General features: G+C 40.6%; 2 protein-coding genes across 2 annotated transcripts in view; both read right to left on the bottom strand.

The window, feature by feature from the left end:
* The window catches only part of BIRC6 (baculoviral IAP repeat containing 6), a 169,147-nt gene extending 160,649 nt beyond the window's left edge, over positions 1 to 8,498 (bottom strand). Inside the window, exon 1 of the mRNA XM_034060268.1 lies at positions 8,299 to 8,498. The gene's annotated coding sequence lies outside the window, so the exon portion shown is untranslated. The remainder of the gene's footprint in view (positions 1 to 8,298) is intronic.
* A 2,277-nt stretch (positions 8,499 to 10,775) lies between these two features.
* YIPF4 (Yip1 domain family member 4) lies at positions 10,776 to 26,940 on the bottom strand. Its single transcript, XM_005145352.4, has 6 exons — positions 26,681 to 26,940; positions 23,023 to 23,176; positions 19,878 to 20,049; positions 17,536 to 17,613; positions 15,786 to 15,899; positions 10,776 to 13,427 (listed from the first exon to the last, which is right to left on the bottom strand). Exons 1-6 carry the CDS (start codon positions 26,763 to 26,765, stop codon positions 13,290 to 13,292), a joined length of 741 nt encoding a protein of 246 aa, XP_005145409.1. The 5' UTR covers positions 26,766 to 26,940; the 3' UTR covers positions 10,776 to 13,289.
* Positions 26,941 to 27,886: the final 946 nt, after the last annotated feature.

Below are 27,886 nucleotides of genomic sequence, written 5' to 3'. Positions count from 1 at the left end.
TTAGTTTGTCCAACACTGTTGTAATTTCAAACATCTAACATCCACAATGTTCCACTACCAGGGGCTTCATAGTTTACTGTTTCTTACAGTTACTTGTTTTTATCTTTACTAGCACAAGAGCAGAGAGCATCATCCACTCCCAATGTACGTTTTTCACACATCCAGAATTTTGCAAGCCTCTGTCACTCTTACTTCTCCACTGTCAATCACCTTCTCAGACTGAATACTGTCTCACATATAAAAGCATCCCACACCTTAAGCTTCCAGCTCCATTATACTCTTTTTGAGATGGAAATATCAAAATTGCACACATCAGGCATCGAAATGGACTTATATTCTCAGCTGTATTCTCCAGTACAATTCCAAGATCTCATTCTCACATTAGGAGTCAGAGTCCAGAGCATCAGGCTCCAACTCCACTGAATTCTTTCAAATACTTCAAATTAACCAAATGCATTCTCACATTCTCCTAATAATTGCTTCTACATAAGAAACCTGAGGCAGAACAGACTAGATCTATTCATGTTTAAGTGAAATTTAAAAGCAAAACTATTCTTTAGGATGCTTTTTCGAATTCTTCTGTGAAGCTGGCAAAATTGAAGGACCTTATATGTTTAAGACACTTACTTGCAGCATAAGAATATCTGAAAATAGTTAAATACATATATTTAACTTTGGTTCTGTCACTGAAAGGGGACATTCAGAAAAGCTAACTTAAGCCTTGTAAGATTGGTCTTGCCAGGCTCCTTCTAAAGGTAATGCGAAAGTAGGTTCCTCCAAAAAGTTCAGAGTAAGGGCTTTTCCTTTCTCTGTCTTCAATGGAGAGGGAATCTAAGACTGTTTATTGAAAAATGCTAATCCTGTAATTCTGACTTAAAAAAGCTATAGAAAACAGAACAAGAAAAAACGTATTAAAAAGAAGTCTATTAAGCAGTGTTATATGTCATGGTTTACCTAATAACATGAATCTATGATCCTGTTCAAGACAGGTTAACTATATCTATCACTGTATTTCTCCACAATAACCACAGTGCCTTCCTGCTCTCCAACAAAACACTCCAGTTTCCCAGCCTCTACTGCCATCTATCCAAGCTTTCTACTTCCCTAACTGGTTCTAACCCTTTCTCATTGTCATCCAGCCACTCCATCACAGTTCTCAATCCCATCCATCACCTCCCCAGCTCTTTCATCTCCATAAGGTGTTTTTCATGAGTCTCTGTTCCCTGTTGTCCAGCAAACAGAGTTTATCAAACTCTTCTACAGCTGCCAAATGCTCTGATAAGATCCTAACTACTTCACACTCAGCCAGGTCAGGGAAGTGCACTGGATAAAACTGCTTTCTCACCAAGGAACTGTATGGGGGACTGAAGAACTGCTATGCAAGCCACCTCATTAACCAGCACTTGAGACTGAATATGCATTTTCACTAATGCTAATACTTTTGAAGTCTACTTAACTGATAAACAAATTCCCTAAGTTACACATTAAAAAAAAATGCAATAAAACACACACTGAACAGCCCTATAGCAAATACCTCAAGGAAATTTTAAACATAACAGTTTTTACATTCATGTGATATATAAGTTATTATTTTCGTAACTTCACACTTTTAGTCTAGGCCATAAAACAAGAGCTGCTTTTTCTCTTCCACTTTGTCATGCATCATCCTGATCTGTGGAGTGATCTTTCCCCTAGCATACATGCAAACCTGCAAAATAAATGTTCTGCATATACCAGACTTCCTGTCTACTTTTTGACTAGCAGTATACACAAGATCCTCACCAAATCTTGATGCTCTTCACAAAGACAAGGCAGCAAAGGAACTGAGCCAATACACACTCCAATATTTGACTCCAGAGAAATCAGAAGATGCAAGTTTTGGTATCCACAAGTACTGCACAAATGGAAGAACTGAAGGCAACAGCTGGTCTTTCTTGAACCATTCACTCAGCGATAAGCATTCATTTTGTGACTGCAAGCAGCCACTGCAGTTAAGAGAGCATTAACTATTTAAAGGACAGCTTTTTTAACAGCAGAAAGCAATACTGTGGCATCACTTAAGAATCATGAGGAAAGTGAATTGATTCAGGTGTAAATTTCCTTTTTTTTTGTGAACACAGTTACTGATCCCACTGGAATAGGTAACATGACCTAGGACAGACTGACAGGCTCAGAAGCTGTTGTCCACATGGTTGTAAGCTGTATCTCCATCTCCAAGACAGCCTAAAAAGTATTTCTGAAAGATGTCATACTGTTCAGGGAGAATTAATGAACCCTTTCAATTTTAAATTTGAAATTATTTGAAAGTAGCTTGGGAAGAAAGCATGAAATAACAGACTAATACCATACCAAAAACCAGACATAATCATTATTAAAAACTAGAAAGAAACAATAAAGCTGAATCTTCAGGCTAGGACAGATTTTTCTTAATACTCTGCCTTCTATACCACTACATGTTGCATTTCACCTGAGTTTAAGGTATGGATACCAATGCAATAGCAATCATAAAAATATTGTTGTAAACAATATAACTGAAGACTGAGAAAGAGGTTCTACTGAGCCAGCTAACATTATGGTGGGCTGCTAGAAAGGACCAATTACAGGCCAGAAGAATATATTAGATCCAAACCACTGATCACCACGGTCACGAATTCTAAGGATCATTAGTCTGGGTAATCCAAAGCAAAACCTCCTCCATGTTTCCATTATTTCAAGTCCAACAACCTGCTTTCTTTCATAAGGTGCTGGATATGAACTAACCAATAATCTCTGTCAGAACATATTTCTGACAAATTTCTCACACATTTTCTATAATACACTATCCAGCATCACTGGATGTGATGAGTTGAGCTAAGCTGAACAGTCATATGGGCATATTAAAAGCTGCCTTAAACAAAGCTGGACCACAATCTGAACAGAGGTTCAAAATGAGGTTTTCTCTGAGGATATTTCATATCAATAAGAAATATCTTAACTACCTGTGAAATAGAACAGAACAGGAAATCGAAGTTCAAATCCTGACACAGAGCACAGTAATTTTTCCTTGGGTCAGTAAGAAGCATTTAAAGATACATCTTCCTGCAGAAGACCTTTTTCAAAGTCCCTTTGCAGAGGGCTAGGAATTCTTCTGATTCTCTAACATGAAAGCATTCTGCAACCTTTATTAATACAGTGCTACTGTTGCCATGAATTAATCAGTCCAGATATGAATAATCTTGTCTATAAAATGAAAAATGTGCTATCTTGCCTGGCAACATAACATATGCCTGCACTGCTTCCTGTTATTACTTCTGGATGCCTGCAATAAACAGTAATGCAAACACCCCTTTAAAGGCATGTGGAAAGAAAAGATCTCCATTTTCACTCTCTTTTAGCTTCTGCAGAAGATAATCCAGATGTGCTTCCACAGAGCATGGAAATATCAATCAACAGCATCTTGACAGTCTGGCAAGATGCCTAGCAAGTAAGAATGGGGTATCAGCCATACTCTGATTAAGGTAGCAGACAAATGGAACACACAGAGGTCTAGAATCTTTACTGGTATAAAACACTGAACTCAAATCTAACGGCTCTCCTATTCTGTTTTTTCAAGTGCTTAAGGCTCTTCATGAATCACGGTGAGATCACCTAAATCAGTGTAATGCTCTCTCTGAGAAGCATTTCACCTAGATTAGCACTGTCATCCAAGTAAACTCACAGGCAAGGTGGGCTGTAGCAGATCACTAGATATCTGACAATACTCCCTATGCAATGAGAAAATAATTACAAGAAAAATTTGTATTAATAGCCATAGCCTTCTTTATTAATATTTTTTTGTCTCATAATCGAACAAATTGTAAGAGCCAAGAAGATGAAGAAACTTGCCCCAATTTTGAGGCACAAAGGTGCCAACTTGAGTAGTAATACCAGAGTGAGCTTGAAGCAGTTGAAACTGATGCTGATGTCAAATAATTCAAGCCTAGAATTGGATGGCAGAGTAAACAAATAGTTTCTTCCCAGAGATGTAAGAAGTGTACACTCCCTCTATGCCTTCCAAGCTGCAAAAGAGAATCTTTTATTCTTGTTTTAACTCCTGCACACCATGGAAAGGATTCAAAACGAATCAGAAGCCGATATCACTTGATAGATTTCCAATGCTCCATAATTCAAAGCAAACCACTTGAAGACAAACAGGACTTCCCAAAAGGAAACACTAACAGACAATGGTGTTGAACTTGCTGGCACAGGTGAGCCTTCTGGGCTGGGATGTATTTCCTTCTAAATTCTTCTGTTGGAGAAACAGCAGTTGAGGGCCTCTAGTAATCATCCAGACTGCTTCCCCTACAGGAACTGGTACAATGTACAGTGAAGAGGTCCTTCTCTGCATGGATTCAGAAGTCTATCTTTTGATTACTGTTAGGGCCTGCACAGCAATTTAGAAGGCCTTAGCTGTGAAACACCATGCATTTTAGCAAACAAGGCTCTGAAGCTATTGCTAAGTCAAATTAATCTAAGAAAACCTACAGAAACATTCAAGATGGTCTGACAGTAAGTTTTCACTTTTTATTCAGTTCCTGGCCAAGTTTCTCTGGGAATTCATATAGTCACAGACTGGTTTGGGTTGAAAAGGACCTTATATATCATATAGTTCCAACTCCCCTGCTACAGGCAGGGACACCTTCCACTAGAGCAAGTTGTTCCAAGCCCCCTCCAACCTGGCCTTGAACACTGCCAGTGACTGGGCACCCACAACTTCTCTGGGCAACATGTGCCACTATCTCATCAAAATTATGCTGGAAATCTGCTTTGATGCTTTGGAGTTCGTTGTTTGTTTGACTGGCTTGTTTGTTTCGTTTTTGTTGGGTTTGGGGGTTGTTTATTTGTTGTCTGGTGGGCTGGGGTTTTTTTGAGGCAGAGGGAAAGGCACATCCTTTGTGCTGTATTTGGAGATTGATCACTCATTCATGCTCACTGGCTACCAGTGTTCAAATTGAAACTGAAAGCACATAAATAAAACTGAAAGCACACAAATATTTAAATGCCTAAAGAGGAAAATTCAGTATTTTACAGACTTGCACAAAAGGTTCAAAAATAGTCCTGATAACCACTACTAGCAAACACATAGGAATGAATAATACCGAGTAATCTCAAGAACTGTCCTTGCTCTTCCAGTCCAGCTCTCTGAAATGCATAGTGTACAGGCAACAGCCTTGGTAGAATAAAAAGAACAACCTTGTGTCCAGATAAGACAAAGATTAATATTAAAGGATCACCTGATCTTCCCCTTACCAGTGCTCTTATCCACTACCATGCCCTGGACTGTTACAAATGATCACCTTGCCCTCCTGAACAGGCTTACAGTGCCCATACAGGAAATAAATTAAAGATGATCACACACTTTCAAGAAAGAGATCTCATGAAGATCCACCGTGGTATACTGATAATCATAATCCCCATTGGATTCCTACAGTTTGGGCTCAGAAGAAAAATCCCTGAATCAGCTCACATATCAAACATTCACATGAGAAACTGAAGCACAAAGACCAGGGACCACATCCTAATGTTTGGACCTGATTTATAACTGAACTGTCTTTTGGCTGTGAATTTTTTGCCTTGCTCTCTTACACACCAAAGACAGCAGTCTTCATTTACATTCTAACCAAGGCAGTCTCCACTGCTCTACCAGATTCAGTATTCCACAGGTTCAGCCTTTTCACTGAGAGTGAGCTCAGAGCTTAATGTACTGCCATAGTGAACTGTGACTGAAAATAAAAGCAAGACTGAAACTTCATGGTATTTCCTTTTCTTCTCTCCTACCCCTGATGGGGGATCCTTTTTCTTGCTCCACTTTCTAGAAAGAAGTGCCTACTATGTTGTTTTTCCTTGGGTAATGAGCGACAGCATTTCTGTCCAACAGAAATCTTTTGGCAGAGCAAAAGACCTGCAGTGCCACTATCAAGGAGGGCATGCAGTCTAGTCTCCTAAGTGGAGCAGTTTTAATTCCTAGGAACTCTATTTTTAGTTATAGCACCAGAAGTCCCAAAGCAACAATATCCTTTGACCTGTCGTTTATGGCAGGGGAGGGAGCAGGGACAGAGTTGGCCTACTGGTCTGAGTGTCCAGCTAGTACTATCCTACATCAAAAAAGCTCACACTACAGAGCAGGCAGGCACCAAAGAACAGTTGGAATTCCCTTTTCCCTCCTCTTCCCAAAGAAGGGCTGAAGAGGGAGAGAACAAGAGTCAACATGGTTGCTAACAGGCCAAACAGACACCAGCTGCCGAGATGAGCCGGATTTCTCACAGGCACACTGGTCCAAATCTGTAAGGAAATTAATTTAAAGTTTCTTCAGACTAAACTAAAGTGTTTTTTTTTTCCCCAGCAAAGTAATCATCAGCTACACTGCACAGATAAAATTTGTGTGGATTGCAAGCAATTCTGTTGTTTCATATGAGGAACAGAAGAATACATCTTTCACAGCCATGCTGTCACAGAGAAGACTGACACTAGAGGAAGTATACATGACTGAATGTATGTAACAGAATCAAAGCAATACGTTATTTTTAAATAGTTACTGTTTAGGGGAGAATTTGCATTAGCATTTTGAATACTAAACCGAATCTCTTGCAAGGGTTCTATTACAGAAAAGTGTCAAACAACAGCTTAGGCTTTGATTTATAGTTCACTTTTTCTCTTCATAAGAATTAAACATGTTGTACACAGGCAACCAATTACAAATTAAGGCCTTGATTTATGTCCTACTCATCCACAACTTAACAATTCTCAAACGCTGGCAAGAGCATGTAGAAAAGTAAGAAATTAAGTTATTAATAAAAAAGGCACTTCAGGAGATAGCACAACAGAAGAAAGGGAATGACCGAAGCACAGCGATCTGAAGAGAGCAGGAAGCACAACAAAGGAGCCTCATTTTTAATACAAGTGATCAAAACCAAAGCAATAAAAACCCCTTCACAATAATTTCACAAACTTTTTTTAACTGCCTCAAACACTTTACCTTTATACTTTACAATGTACTGACTCTAACTTAGGAAAGGAAATCAGTGATTGTTGTCCTGCTGTCTTCAGTTTGACATTGTAATACGGCTGGAAGTTTTCAAGGTGAAAGTATGCGTACTACCTAGACTATGGCATCACCGTACAATTCTTGGCATTACTACACTATGTTCAGGTGGCAAACAACCTTTCACTACCACTATTCAGCACAGCTTGATCTTAACAACACACAACTGGACAACTTGAACACAAGTACTTGAACATAAGTACACAACTAGTAAAAGTGTATCTTTCTATGCCAAAGCCTGGTCTCACAACACACCAAAAATAACCCTACACCCTCACCCCCACGATATTCTGACAAGTACCACAGTTTAAGAACTGTTAATGAGCTAGGAACAAGAGGTATTCATGGCACATGGATCTTTTTCCACACAGCTAGTTTGTTAGCAGTCTAAAAACACTAATGGGCAACAAAGAAAGCTGCTTCATATTATGGAGATGCTATAGTCTTGCCTCTCACAAAGTCAGTGGGTAATCATGACTCCTTAACATAGCAGCAGATATACTGTTACTAGCACCAGACACAATCAAGACACTCAGCAGCCTGAAAAACTATGCAAATATATATAAAAACATACCATCAAATAATATTAAGAATTCTGATTTAAAATAATCCTGAACTATAAGACAAGTAACACTTTTAATTTTGTATTGACACTATTAAGTATTATTTAAGTGTTAAAAACATACTTTAAAGAAATACGCCTTCTTAGCAAGCCCAGATTAAGGCTCAATAAATTCCTACGGTATCATATATCAATAAGAACTAGAACTATGCCTATCCTGCATAACAAGCTGTTTCTAATCTTTGGAAGGTTCAACGTTACGTTAACCATAAGCACACCTGAAAAGATAAAATACAAAACATAGCCCTCAACATTAGATTTCCATCCCATTTCATTTTTCAGTAACCAGGCAAATACATTTTGCAGAAGAAAAAGGCCTCGGTGCTGCCTACACGAGTATCTCTGCCCCAGAGAGTCGGAACCGCTCAGGCTTCAAAAGCGACAGGGAATGAACAAGAGCCGGGGCACCACGGGCCCGCGCTGAGCTCGGTCTCCCCGGGCGGAAGCCCCTCGCCAGCCTCGACACCTGTGTCCAGGCGAGCCCCAGCCACCTCCCGAACAGCTCCGCCACGCCGCGATCGTGCCCTCCAGCCGCCCCGGGAGTGCCGCGGCCAGCTCCCCTCGCCACCGGCTCGCGGCAGAGGGGCCGGGCAGGCCGCCCGGGCCCTGCGCTCACCGTTCAGCGCCGACGCCTGCAGCGTGGCCCCCGAGGTGCCGTCGATGACTTTGATGGCGCCGCGGGCGGTCACGGCCAGGATGGCGTTAAGCGCCGGGTGGTAGCACAAGCTGCAGAGACCGTCGGCGTCGCAGCGCAGGCAGCCGTCCCGCAGCAGCAGCCACTCGCAGGAGCCCGGCCCGGCCGACACCGGCCCGGGCCCGGCCCCAGTCGGCGCCGACACCGCCGAAGAGCAAGAGGCCGCCGCAGCCATCTTCCGGGCCGCTGCCGCCGCCGCCCTCAGGACAAGAGGCCCGCGGGGAGCCGCTCACTGACAGTCCCTGGAGCCGCCGCCGCCGCCAGTCACCATCCGGGTCCGGGGAGAGGGGGAAAGGGAGAGCGCCAGCGTGAGCGGGAAGTGACACAAGCGCGCCGGATGCGGAACCAACCGCCTGCCTCGCACGGCGGGAGGGGAGACGCGGCGAGGGAGCGGCCGCTCAGCACGGAGAGGGGCGGGGCAAGGGGAGAGGCGGGGCTTTCCTTCCTGCCTCCCTCCGGAAGGGCACGCGCCGCCGTAGCGCGCCGGGCGGCGGGGCCTGAGGGAGGAGCTGTGTTCCTGCCCCAGGGCGGGGCCTCCGGAGAGGAGCCGGCGAAGCTGCTTAGCCCCTGCCAGGGGTTCAGTGCGGTCACTGGGATCGGGTTCTTCCTCAGCCCCCGCCGGTGCCGTGTCACAGACTCGGTCGTAAGCGGATGAGCGCGGTTGCCGCCTCCCGCGTCGGGGAAAAGGGCCTGAGGGTTTCGCAGGCTGGCTCTGCGGCTGGTTTTCTGCCTGCGCTCCGGAGCGGTGCGACAGCCCCTGGTTGGGCTGCTTCCAGCTCTGGTACAGAGTGAAGAAATGCAAGTACCGTGTTGCTACCGCTTCCTTTCGGACTGAGTATGGTGCACACACGTGTATACCTTCCGGGAGCATTTCCCACCCCATCTCCCACACCCCAAAGTAGGGATGGAGTCATTATACCCATGAAAGCATTTTGTTATGAAGCAGGATTCAGCCAGCTTCAAAAATGACATAAATATGTTCTGTATTTTGCTGAGGGTTCCTCCCTCCCCCCCCCCCCCCCCCCGGAATACCAAACCTACCTATTGGCATTATTTTATCTAAGTGACCCGCTCTACTAGAATATTAGAAAAAGTTTTTATGGTCTTAAATATATTGATGGTTTTTGATGTCCTAAAAACTTCTGATTTTTTTTATGGTCTTAAATATATGTTTCAAATACAATGTGGTTTCACACAGGAGAATGTTTTTATTAGAAGGACTCATGTTAACACAGGCTGCCATAGGAGGTAAATGATTTAAGAAATACAGCGTCTAAGGGGAAAATAAAAGAATCCACATGGGTATGGCACCAGCCTCATCAAAATTGTCCTGAGTGCAGAATAAGCAGCTTTCAAGCTTACTTCACTATTTCAGATGAAACATGAAAGACCCATAAGGGTAGCGACCAAATTTAAAGCACACCTCAAGCTCCATGGTGTCCCCAAAGCAGTTGATTTCACATAGTTTTCAAGTAGGCATAAGTTTTCTGATAAATGATGGAGTATGTCTGATGGGTAGAAGAGGGAAGAAAGCAAGTTCACATGTACATGTTTCACTGCTCTACCCAGAAGGTGGTCCAAAGGGCACATTTCATGAATATACGATACCCACAACTCTTCCTGAAATGAGGTGTTGCATCTTGGAACAGGAACTTTGTGCTAGATGGATATGCTCTCCAGTTTTGAGAGAAATTGATACCAAATTAGTATTTCACTGAATAGAGACTTGGACATAGCTGGGCTACAACGATTCTTAAACTAGAGCCTCTATAGGCTACAGTTCTCAAGAAAGGCATGCAACAAAAGAACCAGATGTCTTCTCTCAAGAAGAATGGAGGCTTCCTCCTCCTGTTGGCAAGGCCTCAGAAATAGGTAAACAGCTGCAAAAGAAAACTCAAGGAGCCTCTCAGGGTCTAAATTAGACCAAACAAGAACACATAATTAATTGGAAAGACTAAACACATTCCAATGTCCTTAGCTAATGGCTTTCCATAAAAGGATGAGTAAGGGTATTTCTTTCTCCCCAACCAACCATCATGATCACAGAGGATTCACAGCGCCTGCGCCACAACCTTATCTGCCCAATTACTGTATGTGTGAGTAACAGAATTTGGTGAGCATTTTATGGAATTATGAATGTGTATATAATGAAGATACATACACTGTAAACTGTCTCTGCTGTTGTGCATGATGAGCAGAGTGAGCCCCCATGCACTGGGGTTGCCATAATAATGTTGGCTTTCTAACCTGTCATTTTGAGTATATTTCCCAGATTTCAGTGACAGTAGCAGTACTGCATCTATTATCACAAGTATTTATTTATCACCTCAAAGCTTGAGATTGATGACATTAATAGGAATATAGATGTCAATTCAGTAAATATAAAGGAGCTTCATACATTCTGTAAAGAAGTTTAATTCAAAATTTTTATAAAATACATCTTGTATTTACACACATACCTCATCTAAAAATATGAGTTTGTTGAATGCAAAGTTATTACAAACTATCAGAACCATTTAAGAGCTGTTTGTACATACTTCTTGCACAGCATACGCAGAAGGTGACCATAGAGAGACTAAGATTAAAAGGTGCAAATCTGCAATCGTGTACAAAATCTGTACTATGTTAAGTGCATATCTACATTGCATATTACACATGTGCCAAGTCTGTGGAAAGAAACAGTTAAACTTGCAACTATAAATTTCATAGAACATCACTATAGAGGAAAATAAGATACTTGGAGATTAAATAATGTTCTTGCATCCTTTGAATATTCAGTCATTTCAGATGCATAGGACCTATTATGGATATTGAATAGAACAGCTATGCAAAGAGGAACTAAGTTTAAAGCTCTCTGACAGCCTAACAACCTAAATGTGTCTTTGCCCTTCATGTTTGTGGGGATGTTTAGTAAACCAGTATTCACAGACAGGGTCTGGGTTGATACTGGGTCTTCTAATACTAGTTGGATATTCCTGTTAAAAAAGAAATGTAAGTCATGGAAACAGAGATAAGACCAAATTATCATGCAAGATTCCAGAGCTAATACACTTTTTTTGTTGTTCTTTTTGGTTGCTTTTTTAAGAATATGTTATGGATGCTCACAAAACACAGGTAAGAACTAAGCTGGTGCTATAATTGATTTAGGACAGATCTGCAGTAATTCCACCAGGACTTCTGCAGAAATCAAAAATGAGGTGAAAAGACCACCTCTCTTCCAGTTTTTCCTCTTTAATGTATTACAAGTTAAGAGTATTAGGTTACAATTTGTGGCCAGCACCAACTTTTACTTAGTTCTGCTTGAAACCAACACAAGCATCAGCCAGAAAAGCAGACTGCATAAGCTAAAGGTCTGTGGTAGAGCTGGAGTTTAAATATATATTCTGCATCATTAATGAGTAGTAAAAATAGTTACTAAAACGGCAAGTTACACAGTCTAAAAGTCTGAAAAACTACAGTTCTGGTACGGAAGCATGTCCATTAGGGATCAGACAGCCTTATAATGGCTAATTTTTATTTGAAGCACACAAAAAAAAAGGGACGGGGAATGATTTCTTTTCCCCTGTTACCAAAATTAAATACTAAGAAGCTCAAAATCTATTTGGCAATGCTAAATACTGAAGATTGCAAATACCTAAGTTAGTACCATGCAAAGTGAACTTCAGTGGACTTCCTTTGTGAAGAAACATTACCATAAGGACCATTACATAAGCAATCAACACAGTACACAGGAAATATTTAACATGTCACCACATTATTACATAATCCTTGGATAGTCAAAATTAGCAAGACTGTAACTGTTACCAAGGCTGTTGTTCTGCCTTGTTTATTGTGGGGAGAATCTGCCCTTGCAAATTTGTTTTATTTCTCTTTACAAGGGATTAATAGTACTGGGGAAAGAAAAAAAACAAACACACAGCCAAAAAAAACAAACCATGGATGCATGTTAAATATCATGCTATTAAAAGCAAGACAGAGCAAAATGTTGTAAAACATAGTTAGGGAAGCATTACTTTTATTTTGTCATCATAAAATAACATTGTTTTAAGATCACACAAATTTGAAAGATCATCTTTTTTTCCTGCAACATTAAGCCATCTCTACAGTTGGGAAAGGTGTTTACCTATTTCTCTGTAAACTTACACTTCTGAGTAAAATAATTTGATTCTCTAAAGATGCATTCCAATTCATTATGTCGCACAGTAAATATCTTGCTCCTTTGGTCAGAGATAGTAAATGAAGACTTCAAATACTTGTATCTTCAATTTTTAAAAACCCAATATACATCCTTAACCAAGGAGTACTTACGCTACACACAAGCCATAGATACAAAATACACAGTATATACATGTTTTGAAAACAAACTGGAATTTATAAAAACTCAATAGCCAAATCAAAGTAATTTAGGCACTAAATTAAAAGTAGTATCTTCATGTCTTGATTATACAGACTATTCTGTGAACAATCAGAACCGTTTCATAAATATATATTATCTACAGAATTTGCTGTGCCAAAAAAGCCAGCTGTGTTTAAGCTGAAAAGAAAAATTGCACTTTGAGATCGTTACCATTAACTTCTCATCTTTTTTTCCTCAAATATAGTAATCTGGTCCTAGTGCTTTTTGGCACAGGTATTGAGTTGTGGTTTTGCTACACTTTCTTATAAAACACAAGGTTCTTTTATTTTGCTCATTAAAATCTGAAGAGTCTTAAACAAACCTAGAACTTTGATACAAATCTATATAGCTACAATTGCTTCATTAAATAATATACACAAATATGCTCTTCAATCTTAAAACATCTTGACAACTGGATACAAAACAGTCACTTGTATTATCTCCAGCCTCCTTAATCTTACGCATTATCAGTCTGCAAGTGAATAAAATACAGTTTCTAGCCACATCTTGTACTAGATCACACCCCGGTGTACAAGGACAGAAAATAAATGTATAATAAAAAGATTGGATAAATTAGAAGGGGTTTCTTGGTCTTGAATTCTTCTCCAACTAGTAATGATGCAGCACTGTATGCAGCCCAAAAGACTCCAAACAACTGAAAAAGAAGATGAACAGTCTTAGCTGACACCACAAAAATGTCTTTCCAGATATCAAGATAAAAATCAGTTCTTCTCTCAACATAGTTAAAAAGAAAAAAAGAACCCCCCCCAAAAAAGCTGAGGGGGGGAGGAGGCAAGGAGGGGAAGAAGTCCAAATATACAAAGAAAGTTCTGTGCATTTTCATGTAAGTTTAGAGAAATATTTCACAAATAAGTATGTTATTTTCATTTGAGACATTTTTACTGAAGTGAGCAGCTTAGGATCTACAGTAAGTTTTCCCTAATACAAGACATACCAATACCACAAAGCAAGCCATAAGATTATATACACCCAGACTGAAACTTCACTGGATTAATAACTTTGCTTTCTACCTTCATGTCCCCAGCTGTTCACTCCTTATGCTCTTGGAGTTACTATACTTGACTTCCTACTACAATATATACCAGAGGGTAATATCACCATTGTTTATTTTAGGATTTGTCTGTCTTGTAAGCTTTCATTTAATTGTTTTGCCTCCACCTCAAGGTAACTCAACCTCACATTCCTTTTCTAGTGCAGAGAGAAGCCTGTCAAAATGAAAACAACATATAGTTGTATGAAAAAAATATATTGATTATGAATTTAAGAAAGAACCAGTTTAAAAGACTGGTAGAAAGTAACATTAACTATGAATATCCAGTAAGTTATATGAAGTTAGAAAAAAAAATAATCAAATAAATCTTGAGGTCAGTGAATTAAGACTCAAAGCTCAAACTCACAAGGTTATAGCAAAAAGTAATCAGACATCATGCTCTAGCAGCACCTCAAATATTAATAAAAAAGAAAAAATACTTAAAATTGAGTGGCATGAAAAAACACTGTAGTCTTCTGCAAAACACAGGACCAAAGAGGGCATGCGTAACAGGACCCCAGCAAAGAACTTCTTTCACAGTTCTAGTTCTGTCAGAGAAGTTGAAGCCCCTTGAGGGATTATGTGGCCTGTTCAACTGCTTTCATAAAAACAAAACCCAAAAAAAACCATGGGATCACATACTTCCATTTTTGCTGCCTAATCCAGGCCTGCAGAGCTCAACAAGAAGACTAATCAATATCATGACTGAATTCCTAAAGATATATAAGGAAAATTGCAGCAATTAAAATAATTGAGGCACATGACCCAAATAGTTTACTTTGTGGATTGCAACTGGAGGAAAGCTGACTGGCACTTCGCTATTTCACTGTAACCTCCCCAACTTTAGGACTGTGAAGCATTTCCCTGAGCACTGAGCTCTCCTGACATAATAAGCAGTGCTTGCCACAGAACAAGTAGTTTTGGCCATATGGGGCTTGTCCTCCATTTTCACACTAATGATCTAATGATGCAAAACGATTTGCCCTGCAGTTAGCAAACTGCTAGTAGGAATCAAGTAAGAGAGGTTTAATTAAAATATATTTCTGGCAGTTAACTGGCAGATTAATGATTTGCTTTCTGACTCTATCACTTAATAGTAATTGCAAGTTATCAAGTCACAAACACAGCAATTGTTATTTATCATACACTTCAGCTGTACTTCAATTATACCATTTACCACCAAGCTAAAAGAACAGAAAACACTAACATCAGTAGAACAAGAACTCAAAAAGCATACAGCTTAGCTAGTAACAATTTTCTCAGTCAACCTTTCCAGAAGTTCAGCAGTAACTTCAAAGGCTACCTAAAAGGGTTTTAAGAAGCACTGGAAGTGCTCAGGAACATTACGTAGTGTCAGGATCTGTCAGGGAACATTGCTAGTTTCAAAAAAATGAAAAAGCAGGTGGCATCAGGCAAGTTATTCCTGCTTTGTACCTTACATTCCACACAGAATCAGAACAATACCAACCTTCTCTGCAAAGGTTATCAAGAGCTTTATACTGCTACCACTATGGGAAGGTCTCAGAACAATGACTAACGTCAGACTCATGCTGCAGTATTTAAAAATAAAGTGGATGATGGGGGGAGGAACAGAACAGCTTATTTTCAGACTCTTCATTCTGAGGTTTAATTATGCATCCTCTTCTCAAAATTATAATCCTATTTATTTTTAATGCAACTAGTAGAGCACAGCAAAATCCTTAAACAGCAGCTAGCTGATAACAACAGGTGTTGTTATAGCAACAGCATTGTCTATCCCAAGTATTCACACATTTAAAGCAGAATTTGCTTAGCAGTCATGTCCAGCACACTAGCCAAGAGGATCACAGAGCTCGCTTGTGCTGTAGTTCTGAATATTTTGACACATCATTCTGTTGTCCTGAATAGGTTAAGACTTGAAGCGTTAGGAAAGTGCATTAAAAATAGCCATAGACAATTCTCTATAAATGATACTGAACTTACTTTTATTAGGGTAGAAACAACTTCAAATGATCCAACCACCAAAAGTACAGGTGCTATGACAATGAGGGGAAGTAGGGAGTATCCTATCACACCAAGAACTTGGCCATAAGCAACCTGAAATTTTCAAGCACATAAAAATAAACTTTGTAGCATTCAATCTTTGTCACCAGGCCCAATCTGATTTTGTTATAATAGTATAACTAGCAATAATAATGCGTTATGTATTCATGAAATTTTAGCTAAATGAAGCTTGCTAGTATGAAAACTGGTTTTGTATGTGACCCTTTAGAATTTTGTAATTCATTCAGATCTCTTAGATATATGTTGTTTTGGTGTAATTTGTTTTTTCTTAAAAAAAAAGCCAAAACCCACTGTAATTGACAATTCTGTCACTTCTAAAGGAAGTATTTACACCAGTTGAAATACATCATTCCACCCACCCCTCACATTTTCGTGTTCTGCCTTAAGTGGTTCTCAACTGCCATTCTCCATGGGTACATATGGGTACATATGATACCCAGGAGCACACCCCTAGAAGAGACCTCTCAGCTTAGTCCTGCCTGTCACAAGCAGGAAAGACTTTTACCCCACTATGGTTTGAAACCCTCCTGGGCCCAGCTAGGCTTCTTGGGTCTAATACAAAAAATAGTGATGAAACAAGAGAACATCTTGCAAGTGATATCTTGTGGCTGTTGATCCTTCCCAGTACAGACCTATACTTTCTCCCCAGCATTCCGATAATTTAATTTTGAGCCACAAACCACAATGATTTCAGGGCGTCTGGATTATGCTGTTATGCAGAAAACCATGCAATCGCATTTATAAAAGCTTTACCTCTCAAAACAGTATTCACACAAGCAGACTCTAGTAATTAAGATTAAAAGGAAAATTTAAAGATGAAAGCAAATGTAAATGATGTAGGAAGCTTGCAACACTAGTTCATCATGAATGCAATATGCACAGTTAAAGTATCAAAATCAAGTACCGCTGAATATTTAGTACTTCACAACACAGTTCAAGGCATTTTAAGCTGCAGAGCCATTTTAAGAAGTTTCTAACCTCCTGACTGTTAAACCATAGCAGTCTGAGGGCCTTGCTGCAAGTCACTTCTTGTTGTTTACAACTGAATCACTTAGTGACTCAATTCATAAACAGCTCAAGCAGCTATTCCAACCCTGCTGGTGCAAGCAGCTGGAGGGAGGGATGTAGGCCAGAGCTTCAGTTGGCTTTGCAGTTGAAGAACATGTGCTTTCATTCTTTAATGGGTTTGAACTGCATCAGGCCAAGGATGAAAACAAACACCGGTAGGTGCTCTCCCCATAAGGACGTTATAAAACTGCTGCTAGCCCCGTTTAAAATAAAAACTAAAATGTTTAAGCAAAGGGCAGTGCAAAAGTAGTGCAAAGGAGGAGAAAGGGTCCCATTCAGCTAAGTGATTGAAAAACTGAAAGCACTTGTCCCTCAAGAATAGGCTTCAGTCCTGGCTCACAGACACCTGTTCACATTTCTGGGATTCACAGTACAGATTTCCAGATTGTCACACCCAGCAGCAAGCCATAATCCACTGCACAGGAAGATTAGCTGACCCTCTGTATTTTCAATCCAGATGTTATGCTTACCAATTGCATCCATTCTTAGCTGGCTACAAGGTCCAAAACCAAGCACCAAGAAAACCCAATTACTATTGAAAAGTGTAGCCAAGAGACTTTACATTACCTCCCTCTATGTGCTTTTGCATACAGGTACTTACTTCTCCTCCAAGAACCCTGGCCAGTAAAAAAATTGTCAAGGATCCAAATATCCAAATAGTTATAATCCAAGAAACCACCTTAGGAGATAAAAACCAATTAATTTATATTAATAATTTTCATTGTAAGAAAAGAAACTCATTTCTGTTAATTACTTTTACTGCAGTCAATGATTTTATTATGCAAAACTGAATTCTGAATAGTTTCACTTACTATTACAACAGAACTTGAGAATAAAATTCAGAGGTTATATTTACAGAATCACATTAATGGTAGGTTTGGTGAACATGGAATGTACATGCAATGTGTTTTGTAAGTACTGTAATACTGTAGCAGATTTCGGAAGAGTTTAGTTAAAACTAAAGCTAAGATCACCCTAGCTAAATGTCTTCACACGGCACCTATTACAAAATGTGGGCTCAGGCAGCTTAAAAGTCAGCTCAACCAATATAAGGCATTGGACTTCTGCTTTTTTTCATCCATGAAGACACCACTTTACTCAAACTGAGAATGCCCAGAAGTCATCAGACTAACTCTCAGCAGAACTTGATGATTACAACTTAATACAGCCCCAGACTCCTGGGACAAAGTCTGTCATTATTTTTTCTTGCTTCTTTCATCGCTCTGGTCTTAAACTGAAGAAAAATAAAATTAAAATTGTTCTCTAGCTTAACAGAGCCTTCAAAGTAACTCAGCTGCTCTTGGAGGTGAGCCACTGGGAGGACTAGAAGTGAAGCCGTCCCTTCTGAAATACCTTTTTAGAAGGAAATGACAGTATCAGTCCAGTCTCTATTTCAAAATGTACAATGAACTTACAAATGACTTCATATTTAAGTCAGTATTCAATTCAATATATTGCTTAATTAAAAGTTCCAGATTCATTGAAGAATCAAACAGGGAAAAAAACCAAAAATCAACCAACCAACCAAGAAAACCAAACCAACCTACAAGAAAAAACCCACAAATAAAAAAAAATAAAATCACAGCACCACTTAAACACAAACAAAACAAAAAACCACAGCGGTATGCTATTGGTGAAAACAAAACATGGCCTCCTTTTACTTTCTGCTTTCATTCAGAGTCTAAGAAGACCAGACTAGTCTTAAAGCAGGAATGCTCCACTCTCCCCAGCTTACAGCCCACCATCCAGCTCATCTAGCCTAGCTGTTGTCAGCCATACTGTTGCTGGCTACTAGCTTTCCATCCTCACACACATACAGCACTCTTACACCAGTATAGTAAATCCACTGTTCCTAACATTAAACCTACTGTCCATGTACAGTAGGTACACAAACTACAAAAGGTAGTTTATCTGTCATGGGATCAAGGAATGGTCCTTGCTTTGCCTAGGAGACAGCTAAGTGTTTTGCCCAGAAGACTGAATAATACAGTAGTTTAGCCTACTCTCTTTGAGCCTCACAGAAACAAGATACTGAGAGTGACGTCTTAGTCAGCATTTGCTACACCATATGGAAGCCAGAGGTTGCAAAGCAAAAGATTTTATCTCACCATTCACAAAAATCCTTGCATAAGCACATTCTGCTACTTTACATATGTCTTATTGCTATACTACATTATATTTAAACCAACTGTAACTACACATATAGTCATAAAGATTTCTGAAGCAGGATCACCTAGGCTCATATTTAAATTCCAACTAGAAACGATACCACTTCTCTCTTTCAACCTGAATATAAAGGAAAAACCTAACAGTGTTTATGGAGGCCAATGAAATCTGCACAATGCTGCTGAACAGCTATTCACCCTGTATTTCAAAAGGAATTATGGAAAAAGTCTATTGACCAGAGGAAAGCTATCTGATTGTAATTGAGCAGGGAGGACAAAATAGCAAATGGCACTCATGAAGATTAAATATACCAGATAACAGCAGTGATAGAATATGAATTAAACTAGTAGCTTTATTTGTCAGGAAATTAAAATTCATTACATCCAAACACATGCTCTTCAGTAATATTTTTAGTAATAAAAAGCATATTAACAAAAGGTCACAATTAAAATTGAAAGATTCACTAATATGACTATAAACCCATTAGCATCAATCTGTTCCCTCTAGAAACCACATCTTTCCTTTGTTCTACTGTATAAAAACAAGCCTGACATTTCATCACAATTAACTTACCCGTGGGCCATTTAATACATTTCTGACTGCTGTCTTTCTACATATTAACTTGAGAATCACCATTTGAAATGCCCTCCGTTAGTATGTGGAAAGAAAAGAAGAAAAAAGAAAAAGACTTCTACGTACATAAGAATGTAAATTGCTTAGCAGTCATAGCCCTGAATTTAGCTTAGAATTACTTTTGGGTAAAAGCCTTATACCTACCTTAAATTGTCCATATAATGAAATCATTGAGAAGAAGAGGACTACTGCCAGAGGACCCCAAAAGTCTGGATTGTCTCTCACTACCTGCCTGTTAAACCCAAGAGATGGCATAGGCATCAACACACATCGAATTTTGTAGTAAATATCTTTCAGATCAATGTCAAGTTCTTCCCTGAAATTGTAAAGTAAGAGAGTGTTACTATACAGCACAGCAATGAAACAGCAGGAAAAAAAAAAGTAATTGCAGGGGTAAATGGTAGGTTTATGGAGCAACTCTCCTGTCATCACTAAGGCTTTCTGAAGCCATGGCTAGCAAGAGAACAGTTTGCCCACAACAAACCTTCACCCCACATTCAGGAACTGGCAGGAACTGGTGTGACAGATACATTTAATTGCTCAGTACTCAGTTACATGATTGAGAATAGAAAACACACACAACATACCCTAACAGTCTACAGTAAGACAGTAGATCCATTTTCTGACATGCAGGAACATGTTACACATTCATACCATTGTAACTACTTAGAAGTCAGACACGCATACACAAAAGTAGGATGCTTGTGTACTCCTATGCTGAGCAGTTTGCTGTGAGTACACTTGTTCTGGAAACATTTTCTTTCAAATTCTGCAGGAAAGAACACCTTTACATTCACTAATCCTAAACCATTCAAAGCACAAGGTAAAAACAATTCCTTTAAATTAAATGGGGTTTAACTTCCTTCAACAACAGTAGTTTTTAGCGGACCAGTTTATGCCAGTTGTTTAATTACTGGCTTGTTTCAGATACGAGTAAAAATAAATGAAAGCAAATTAAGCTATCAGTAAATTCTATTAACAGATCTTGCTCTTTTCTGCCTTCTTCACTCCCTGCTGCAAACTATCTGTAAGCAGCCACAAATTGACCAGAAGACTCTTTTGCACAGGAGATTCTTAAGTGGTACATCTTGCCTCAACTGTCCTAGGAGAACAGGAAGAAATAAAACTTGTCAAGTAATGGGCAATTCCACTTCGTTAAGCTTACGCATGGAACCTAAAACCAGAACTGTACATGAAGGTTTTCCTTATGCAGTCACAACCAAGTAGCAAGAGTTGCAAGAGGCTTCTGACAGACATGCTTCTGCTCTGTACTTAAGAGCACAGTAGAGAAAAAAATGCAGAATCATATCCTGTCAGTTTATGAAAGTTTTATACACGGGTTTGATTTATGGCTTTTTCCTCAGAAAAGCTGAAGCGAGGAATAAACACAAAGACATGATTCACCGTAATTTCTCTTAAAAAAAAAGTAATCAAATACTGCTCATTGAGTCTCTCAAGGCAATTTCAGGATTGCTATTACTGAAGCTATTTTAGAATTCATATTATTAACCTGTGACTAAATAACAAAAATTAACACATCCCTAAATCTAAGGGGTAGACTAGAAGCATCTATTTGCCTCCATCTATCTAAACAGGATGTAGCATCCCTGTATTTTACTCTGAAGACTGTGCAGATATTTCCTGTCTGCAAATCATTCTTTGTCATTGCCTAGGGCAAATTCTGACAACTTCTCATGTGAATAGACTGTCTTTGCGTGAAGCTGATAGCTACCTCATCCAAGAAGTGATGAATGCTGTAAGAGGAAACAAGTCTCTGGGCTAAGACTGCCCAATGAAAAAGAAAAATAATCTTCCTCTATTGAACAAAATACTTGCATGGTATCACAACATGGGTTAACTTCCCTTAACTGGCTGCTAGTCTTTTAGTCATAGCAGGATTCAGGTTACAAGGCTTCATTACAGCACATGCTATGGGAATAATCAGAACTGCATAAAAACTGCTACGTAACAGTCAGATTGAGGTGTTCTCTGTTGGGATGAATACATTCACCCTGTGTCATAAACTGATCCTGTCCCTGGCACGTACTCCTCACTTCCAGCAACCAGCAGGTTAGAACACCTTGAGGATGGAAGGGACCAGCAGAGGTTAACTAGTCCAACCTCATGCTCAAGCAGGGTCACCCAGAGCACATTACTGAAGATTGTGTCCAGATGGCTCTTGAATATTTTCGGGGAAGGAGACTCCACAGCCTCTCTGGGCAATCTATTGCATTGCTCAGTCACCCTCACAGTAAATAAGTTCTTGCTCATGTTCAGGTGGAACTTCCAGTGCTTTATACCCATTTGAATCACAAACTTGGTTTTTGTGGTATAAAAAGGTATGCAAAAGAAAAAAAAATGCTTATGTTGAAACCTCAGTGCTCCGTTCTGTTTCATAATTAAAAGTTAGAGCTTTACAGAACAGACTTATTCACACAAAGAGCTACTTCTCACAGTTTAAAAGACTTCTCAAGTAGCAGTGTCATTACTAAGCTCTCTATACATTGCTCTCTCCAACACTCTCATTTGAGTTCTCCAGAGTACTCTCCTGCTCACTCCATTTTTTTAAGACACTGTTATCTTTAATTCACACAGAAAAACAGAGACTCTGAGAATGAAGTTGCTTAGATACAGAACAAGGACTGAGACTCAGGCTGCCTAGCCTAGGGTGTAGTAACCTTAAGATACAAAGTTTCCTTAGCCAACCTGTGCATGGAACAAGGGATGCAGCGATTTTCGGTTTTAAGCTGTCCTTCAACACTACCACCCTTTTAATCTAGCTTTATATTACAAGAGAGCATCACAGATAATAAAGGTTGTGCTACCTTCCTTCTAACATCCCTTCTGTAATAAGTACAATTCACAAGGATTTTACTGCAGAGTAACTGACAGTGTATTTACTTAACATGAATCCTTCCACCAGATTGTCTTAGCCTCTGATTCTCTGACAGCAATAAATTCACTACAGTGCAAAAGAATTAATTGGGTTTTTTTGATCATTACAGGATCAACAGATAACAGCAGAAAAATCCACAGAAGTTTTATAGATATGAGTAAAACTGGATTTTACTTCTTCCTTCCTCCCCGGCAGTGATTAACAAGCCTCTCCTTTACACTAAAAATAAACCTTATAATGAGAAACAATGTTTTCATTCCTGTACACCAAGCAATTTGTCAAAAAGAATTCTTGTGACAGCAGAAGGCTGTGGGACAACTTGAGAGGCTGCAAGTTGTTTGTTTTTCCTACACAGCTAATAAAAAGAGATATAAAAAAAAAATTATGACATACAGGAGTGGCTTGTTATCTTCTGGGTCATCATCTTCCACTTCCAGAAGCCAGCCATACCCCCTCTGTCTTAGGAATGTAGTTGCAGAAGATTCTTTGATGAATTCTCCTCCAAGATTTAGCTTAACATCTGGAGTTGTTATTGAGCCACTAAGATCTGAGAGAGAAAGGGAGAGAAAGATACACCATTTTATGTCTTGTCAAAAGCCATTTAGTTTCAAAAGTACTGTGAGACAAACAACAGACATATAAAGTTAAATGTGCTGGTCATCATCACCATGAAATATTCCATGTTATAGAATAAAATTCTATTTTAACAGATACATAATTTGAAAAGGTCCTTCTGCTTTTAATACAATTGTAACGATGTTGGTCTAGGACTCAAATTACCAAGTTTTAGTTTCCAGACGGAACTCTTGTCTTGATGACACAGTGTTATGGTGTGACAGGAAGGCTGTGATTTGTGTTTTATCATCAAGTATTTAAAGGCATAAAAGGAGTTAACTAATGCAAGTCTCATCACATTGAGGTGGGGATTATTTAAGATTTTTTTTGCTAATCATATTACAACTCTTTTGGAGCCTGTTTCTGCACAGTGGCATTGAGCTGAAACCATTCTCTGCTTTTATATTCAATTTTTCATGAAAGGAAAACATCTGTAGACGTTTACATTTTTAGCCTGCCCTATAAAACAGCTGAAAATGTCAGAGAAAGATACTATCAGAGATCCCGAGGCTCCAGGTAATAAGATGAGATACAAGGAGTTCTCTTCAAGATACTGCGATCTTGCTCTGCAACAGTACCAAACAAAACAGAAAGGGCAATTTATGTAGTTCTGGCTGTGTTGAAGTCACCAATAAACATTGATTTTATTAACTCACTATGTTCAGTTATACACAGATGAAAAATACAAAATAATAACTTAAAATATACTAAGTAACTGTAAAAGAGATAAAATATAGAAAAGATAATTATTCCTTTAGGAAATAACAGATTTCCATTTGCTAAGAAGTAAAAATCCAGCATAAACATGTGATTTTTTCTACAAATGTTATTACAAGTATATTGAAAGACAAAAAACTCTCCTCTCATCCAACACCTTTTTACTTCACCAAAGAAAAGCTTATTTTGTCTTTGTGTTGTTGTGTCTGTTCTTCACACCAAGAAGCTCCTGGGCACCAATTCCCCCAAAACAGCCACTTATAGCAAGTATTTCTCAAACACACACTCACAGAGGCAAGTCAGGCCATATTTGTAAATTACACTTGCAACATCTTATATCAAAATACAACCTAGTTTTATAGAAGGAAAATGTGTAGAAAGACAGACCCTCACACAGGCTTCAGCCAGCATGTCAGAAGTGTTCACGATTACTCAATATCACAACCAATTTAGCAGAACTCTCCTTCCCAATCAACTTGCTAAGCCACTCAAGCTTAATTTAAGCTTCTCCATAAATGCTTTTCAACCATTTCATAATCATGAGAGTTAATAAGCCACTGCTTTGATTCCAGGCACACCATCTGTGCGGGATCTTTGTAAAGATCACTGTAACTTAGACAAGGAATTTTTCTTTGCTCCTGTCAGTATCAGCACACATGCTCAGTTCTCACCAGACCCAAGCAAAGCTGCCTTCTGTTGTGATGTTTACATAGGGAGGAAAAAAGATAAATGTATTCTTGATGCCTGGGCCTCAAGGTAGAGGAAACCTCAGGAGTTTTGTATTGTCATGGAACCCTTCTGCCATTTAAAAGTATTTGTTTATGCTACAACATATTGCCTCTCTACAAGGTGAGGCTGTTGCTACTCTGTGCACAACTGTGACTGCCAAAACAAGCCAATGTAACAGCCCAGCCAGCCACTTATTTCTCCTTTCTCAGTGATCACTGACAATCCATCCTGAGGCAGGAAAACCTCTACACAAGTCTTATTTAACAGGACTCCTTTTAGAAGTTGATGACCAGTGAATGCCTACAACCACACTTTTTAATCATGAAACCTATTAACACGATTTTAAGTCTATTTTGCAAGAAATCTCAGGTGGGACATATAGCTGCAGAAATCAAAGGGAAAAAAAATCCACTATCTCCTCTTTATAGCACACACTGCTCTACATGAGGTTGTTAACAACAGACCAAGTGCTAAAGAATGTGCCAAGAATTGATGGTTCTGCTGCTCACTTGCAGGAGTTAGGGAGTTTCACTGCTACTGTCTCAAGCACCACAAAAGCAAAACTGGGGTACCTCACATGCCTCATTGTTCAACCAGGCATTGCAGAAAACCAGCTTTCAAGACATGCTTTGCTCTTGGTTTTGAAAAAGCAGTACAAGAGAAAAAAACACACATCAGGCAATCTGTTCTTCATACTGTATCTGCCCACTTAACCAAGAACACCTCTCCAGCATTCTTTCCCCACAAACAGCTCCTACCATACAGAAATACAGGCAAGAAAATAAAACAGCTTATACTTATATATGTATATATACACACGCATACATATATATTTAGATCTCAAGACTTGGTAAACGTTTGGTAAATTAGAGTGCAACATGTAGTATTTTAATTTAGAAATACCAAGCTGTTGAACTTCTCTTATGTTTTTCTTTGTTGGGGTAGATCTATGTAGCACTTTGCAAAACACGCAGGAGATCACACTTTCCTTGTGTTCATAAAGAACACAAAGCCAAACCCAACTCGACATATCCTACAGGAAAGGTAGTTGTATTGGACTGGGCTCAGCACTGCTCAATTAATATTTCCAGGGGAACCCAGAGAGTTTCCATTCAGATGGATCATTTTTCAGGCCAAGGCAAAGAAGAAAAACAAAGAAAACAAAAACCCCACAGCTGAGATTGTACCTGTTGATTAGCATCCCTTGTCAGAGGGACTTGGAAGTTCACCAAAGAAGGGGTGTCCTATGGCAGTTTTTCTACTTCAGTAATTCTTTTCCAGGGTGGGGCACATGAGTCAGGATTCACATGATTCCCTATCCCATCCACAATCTCAACAGTTACTAAATACACACATAAAGTAGAATGCATGTTTAAATAGGTAGAGCCTAAAAGGATCATCCCCCATCAAGTTAAGTTAGCACAATGTTGACTCTTCGATGTTCATTTTCATAGTCTTGAGGCAGATCTTCATGGCATGCTGGAACACCACAGCTATTTGTGCAGCTGTGAGGCAGCAGGCCACACTTCATCCCTAAACTATGGGCACGGCTTCTTCCCCCTACACCCCCATTCCTGTGCTGACACAAGACACGGCGCGCAGCCTTTGGCACAACATTACAGCGAACGCGTACATACATACTATCTTCAACAGACAAAAACCGGCGCCTCCAGCAACGTGGGGAAGAGGAGTGGCCTGTGGCAGCGCTTGTCACGGCTGTGTCAGGTCGCCGGGCACAATTTAGATTACGGCTCTCGGAGAACCTGAGGAACCGAGAGCCGCGGCCGCCCCTGGAGCCAGGGCCAGAGGGCAGTGGCCATCACCGCCACCTTAGCCACCCCGCTCCGCCTCCAGCCACGCCACTAAGCCCAGCAGCGGGGGAGGGGGCAAGACAGGCAGCTCCTGCCCCAGTGGCACGGGAGCTGCCGCTCCCCCGATCCTGGCCGAGCCCTTCCGTCGGGAAAACGAGCGGCCGCAGCCCCACGCTCACCTTCGGCGTCTGCTGAGGAGACAAAGGTGAAATCCCCGTTGCTGGGTGCATAGAGCGGCGGCTGCTGAGGGCCCGGGGGCTGCATCTCCCCGCCCTCCGCGGGGTCTGCGGGACCGGTGGGGGGCAGCAAGAGGCGAGCGGGCACGGGGGGCCTAGGGCCTCACGGATGGCTCCTGCGGCAGCGGCCGGCACCCAACAGCACAGCGCAGCCGCCTCACAGGGCAACAACAACCGACAGCACCCCTCCCATTGGCTGCTTGTAAGGAGAGTCGTGATTGGCGGCTGTACAGCCAATGCTGAGTGGCTCCCCGGCTCTGTCTCGGGGAGCTAAGTCATTCAACTTCGGTATAAGGCTCCTCCTGATTGGAAGAGGTGTGACACCCCCCGCCCCAACCGGTGGGAGGGGCGAGGTCGGCACGGTGCCGAGGGGGCTGGCAGCGCCGCACAGCCGTGTTTCATCTTCCGGCCGGTGGCCACTGTGGCCTTATGGGGGGCTTCTCACCCCTTTTCCCCCTTCCCGTTCGAGGTTGGCCCGGCGCTGCTGGGTTTGATCCTCCAGCCGTGAGCACCACTTGCTAGTGCCTTGTGCTCCTGGCGCTACGAGGCCCGGGTATTGGGTCGGTAGGGTACATGAACGCCCCGCCGCAAGGCAGACCGGGAAATGCCCTACTTTCATGCTCCTGCCAGTGCTTCTCATGGAGAGCTGCTTGACCGGACCCACCGAACAGTGAGCAATAGCCCCTTGCACTGAGGACTTTGGAGGACTCTCACTGGGGCAGCTGGCATTCTGCTTAGTTGCTCGGTGCGAGAGCTGCTGTCACCGAGGTGGGCAGTGTTAAAGGTGTGAGGCTGGATGGTTTAGTCTAGCCTGGCTTCCCAGAACCGATCTCAAGGCTGAGAGCAGAAAATGGGTACCTGCAGCACCATGGGAAGATAGCTTCACCCCCTCACTGCCACCTGCAGCAGTTTTCCTTGGTTTCTGATAGAAGTGGTTCATCCAGGTGCCCAGTGCTTTCTGCCTGTTGCCATGTTTGATTATAAGCTTTCAATAGTGAGGTACTTCGGCTTTCTGTGTACTGCTTGACCCATGTAATTGCTTTCTGCGTGCTGCTAGAAAGAGTATTTTGAACTTTTGAGTATCACAAGGTTTGCTGTGAATTTTCTTTGTTGAATAAGAGCATCGTCCCAAGTATTTTCCTTCCATGA

This window comes from Melopsittacus undulatus, chromosome 3 (assembly GCF_012275295.1).
Source record: "Melopsittacus undulatus isolate bMelUnd1 chromosome 3, bMelUnd1.mat.Z, whole genome shotgun sequence".
NCBI lineage: Eukaryota > Metazoa > Chordata > Aves > Psittaciformes > Psittaculidae > Melopsittacus > Melopsittacus undulatus.
Note: the sequence above shows the minus strand (reverse complement) of the source record. Positions and strands in the feature narration are given on the sequence as shown.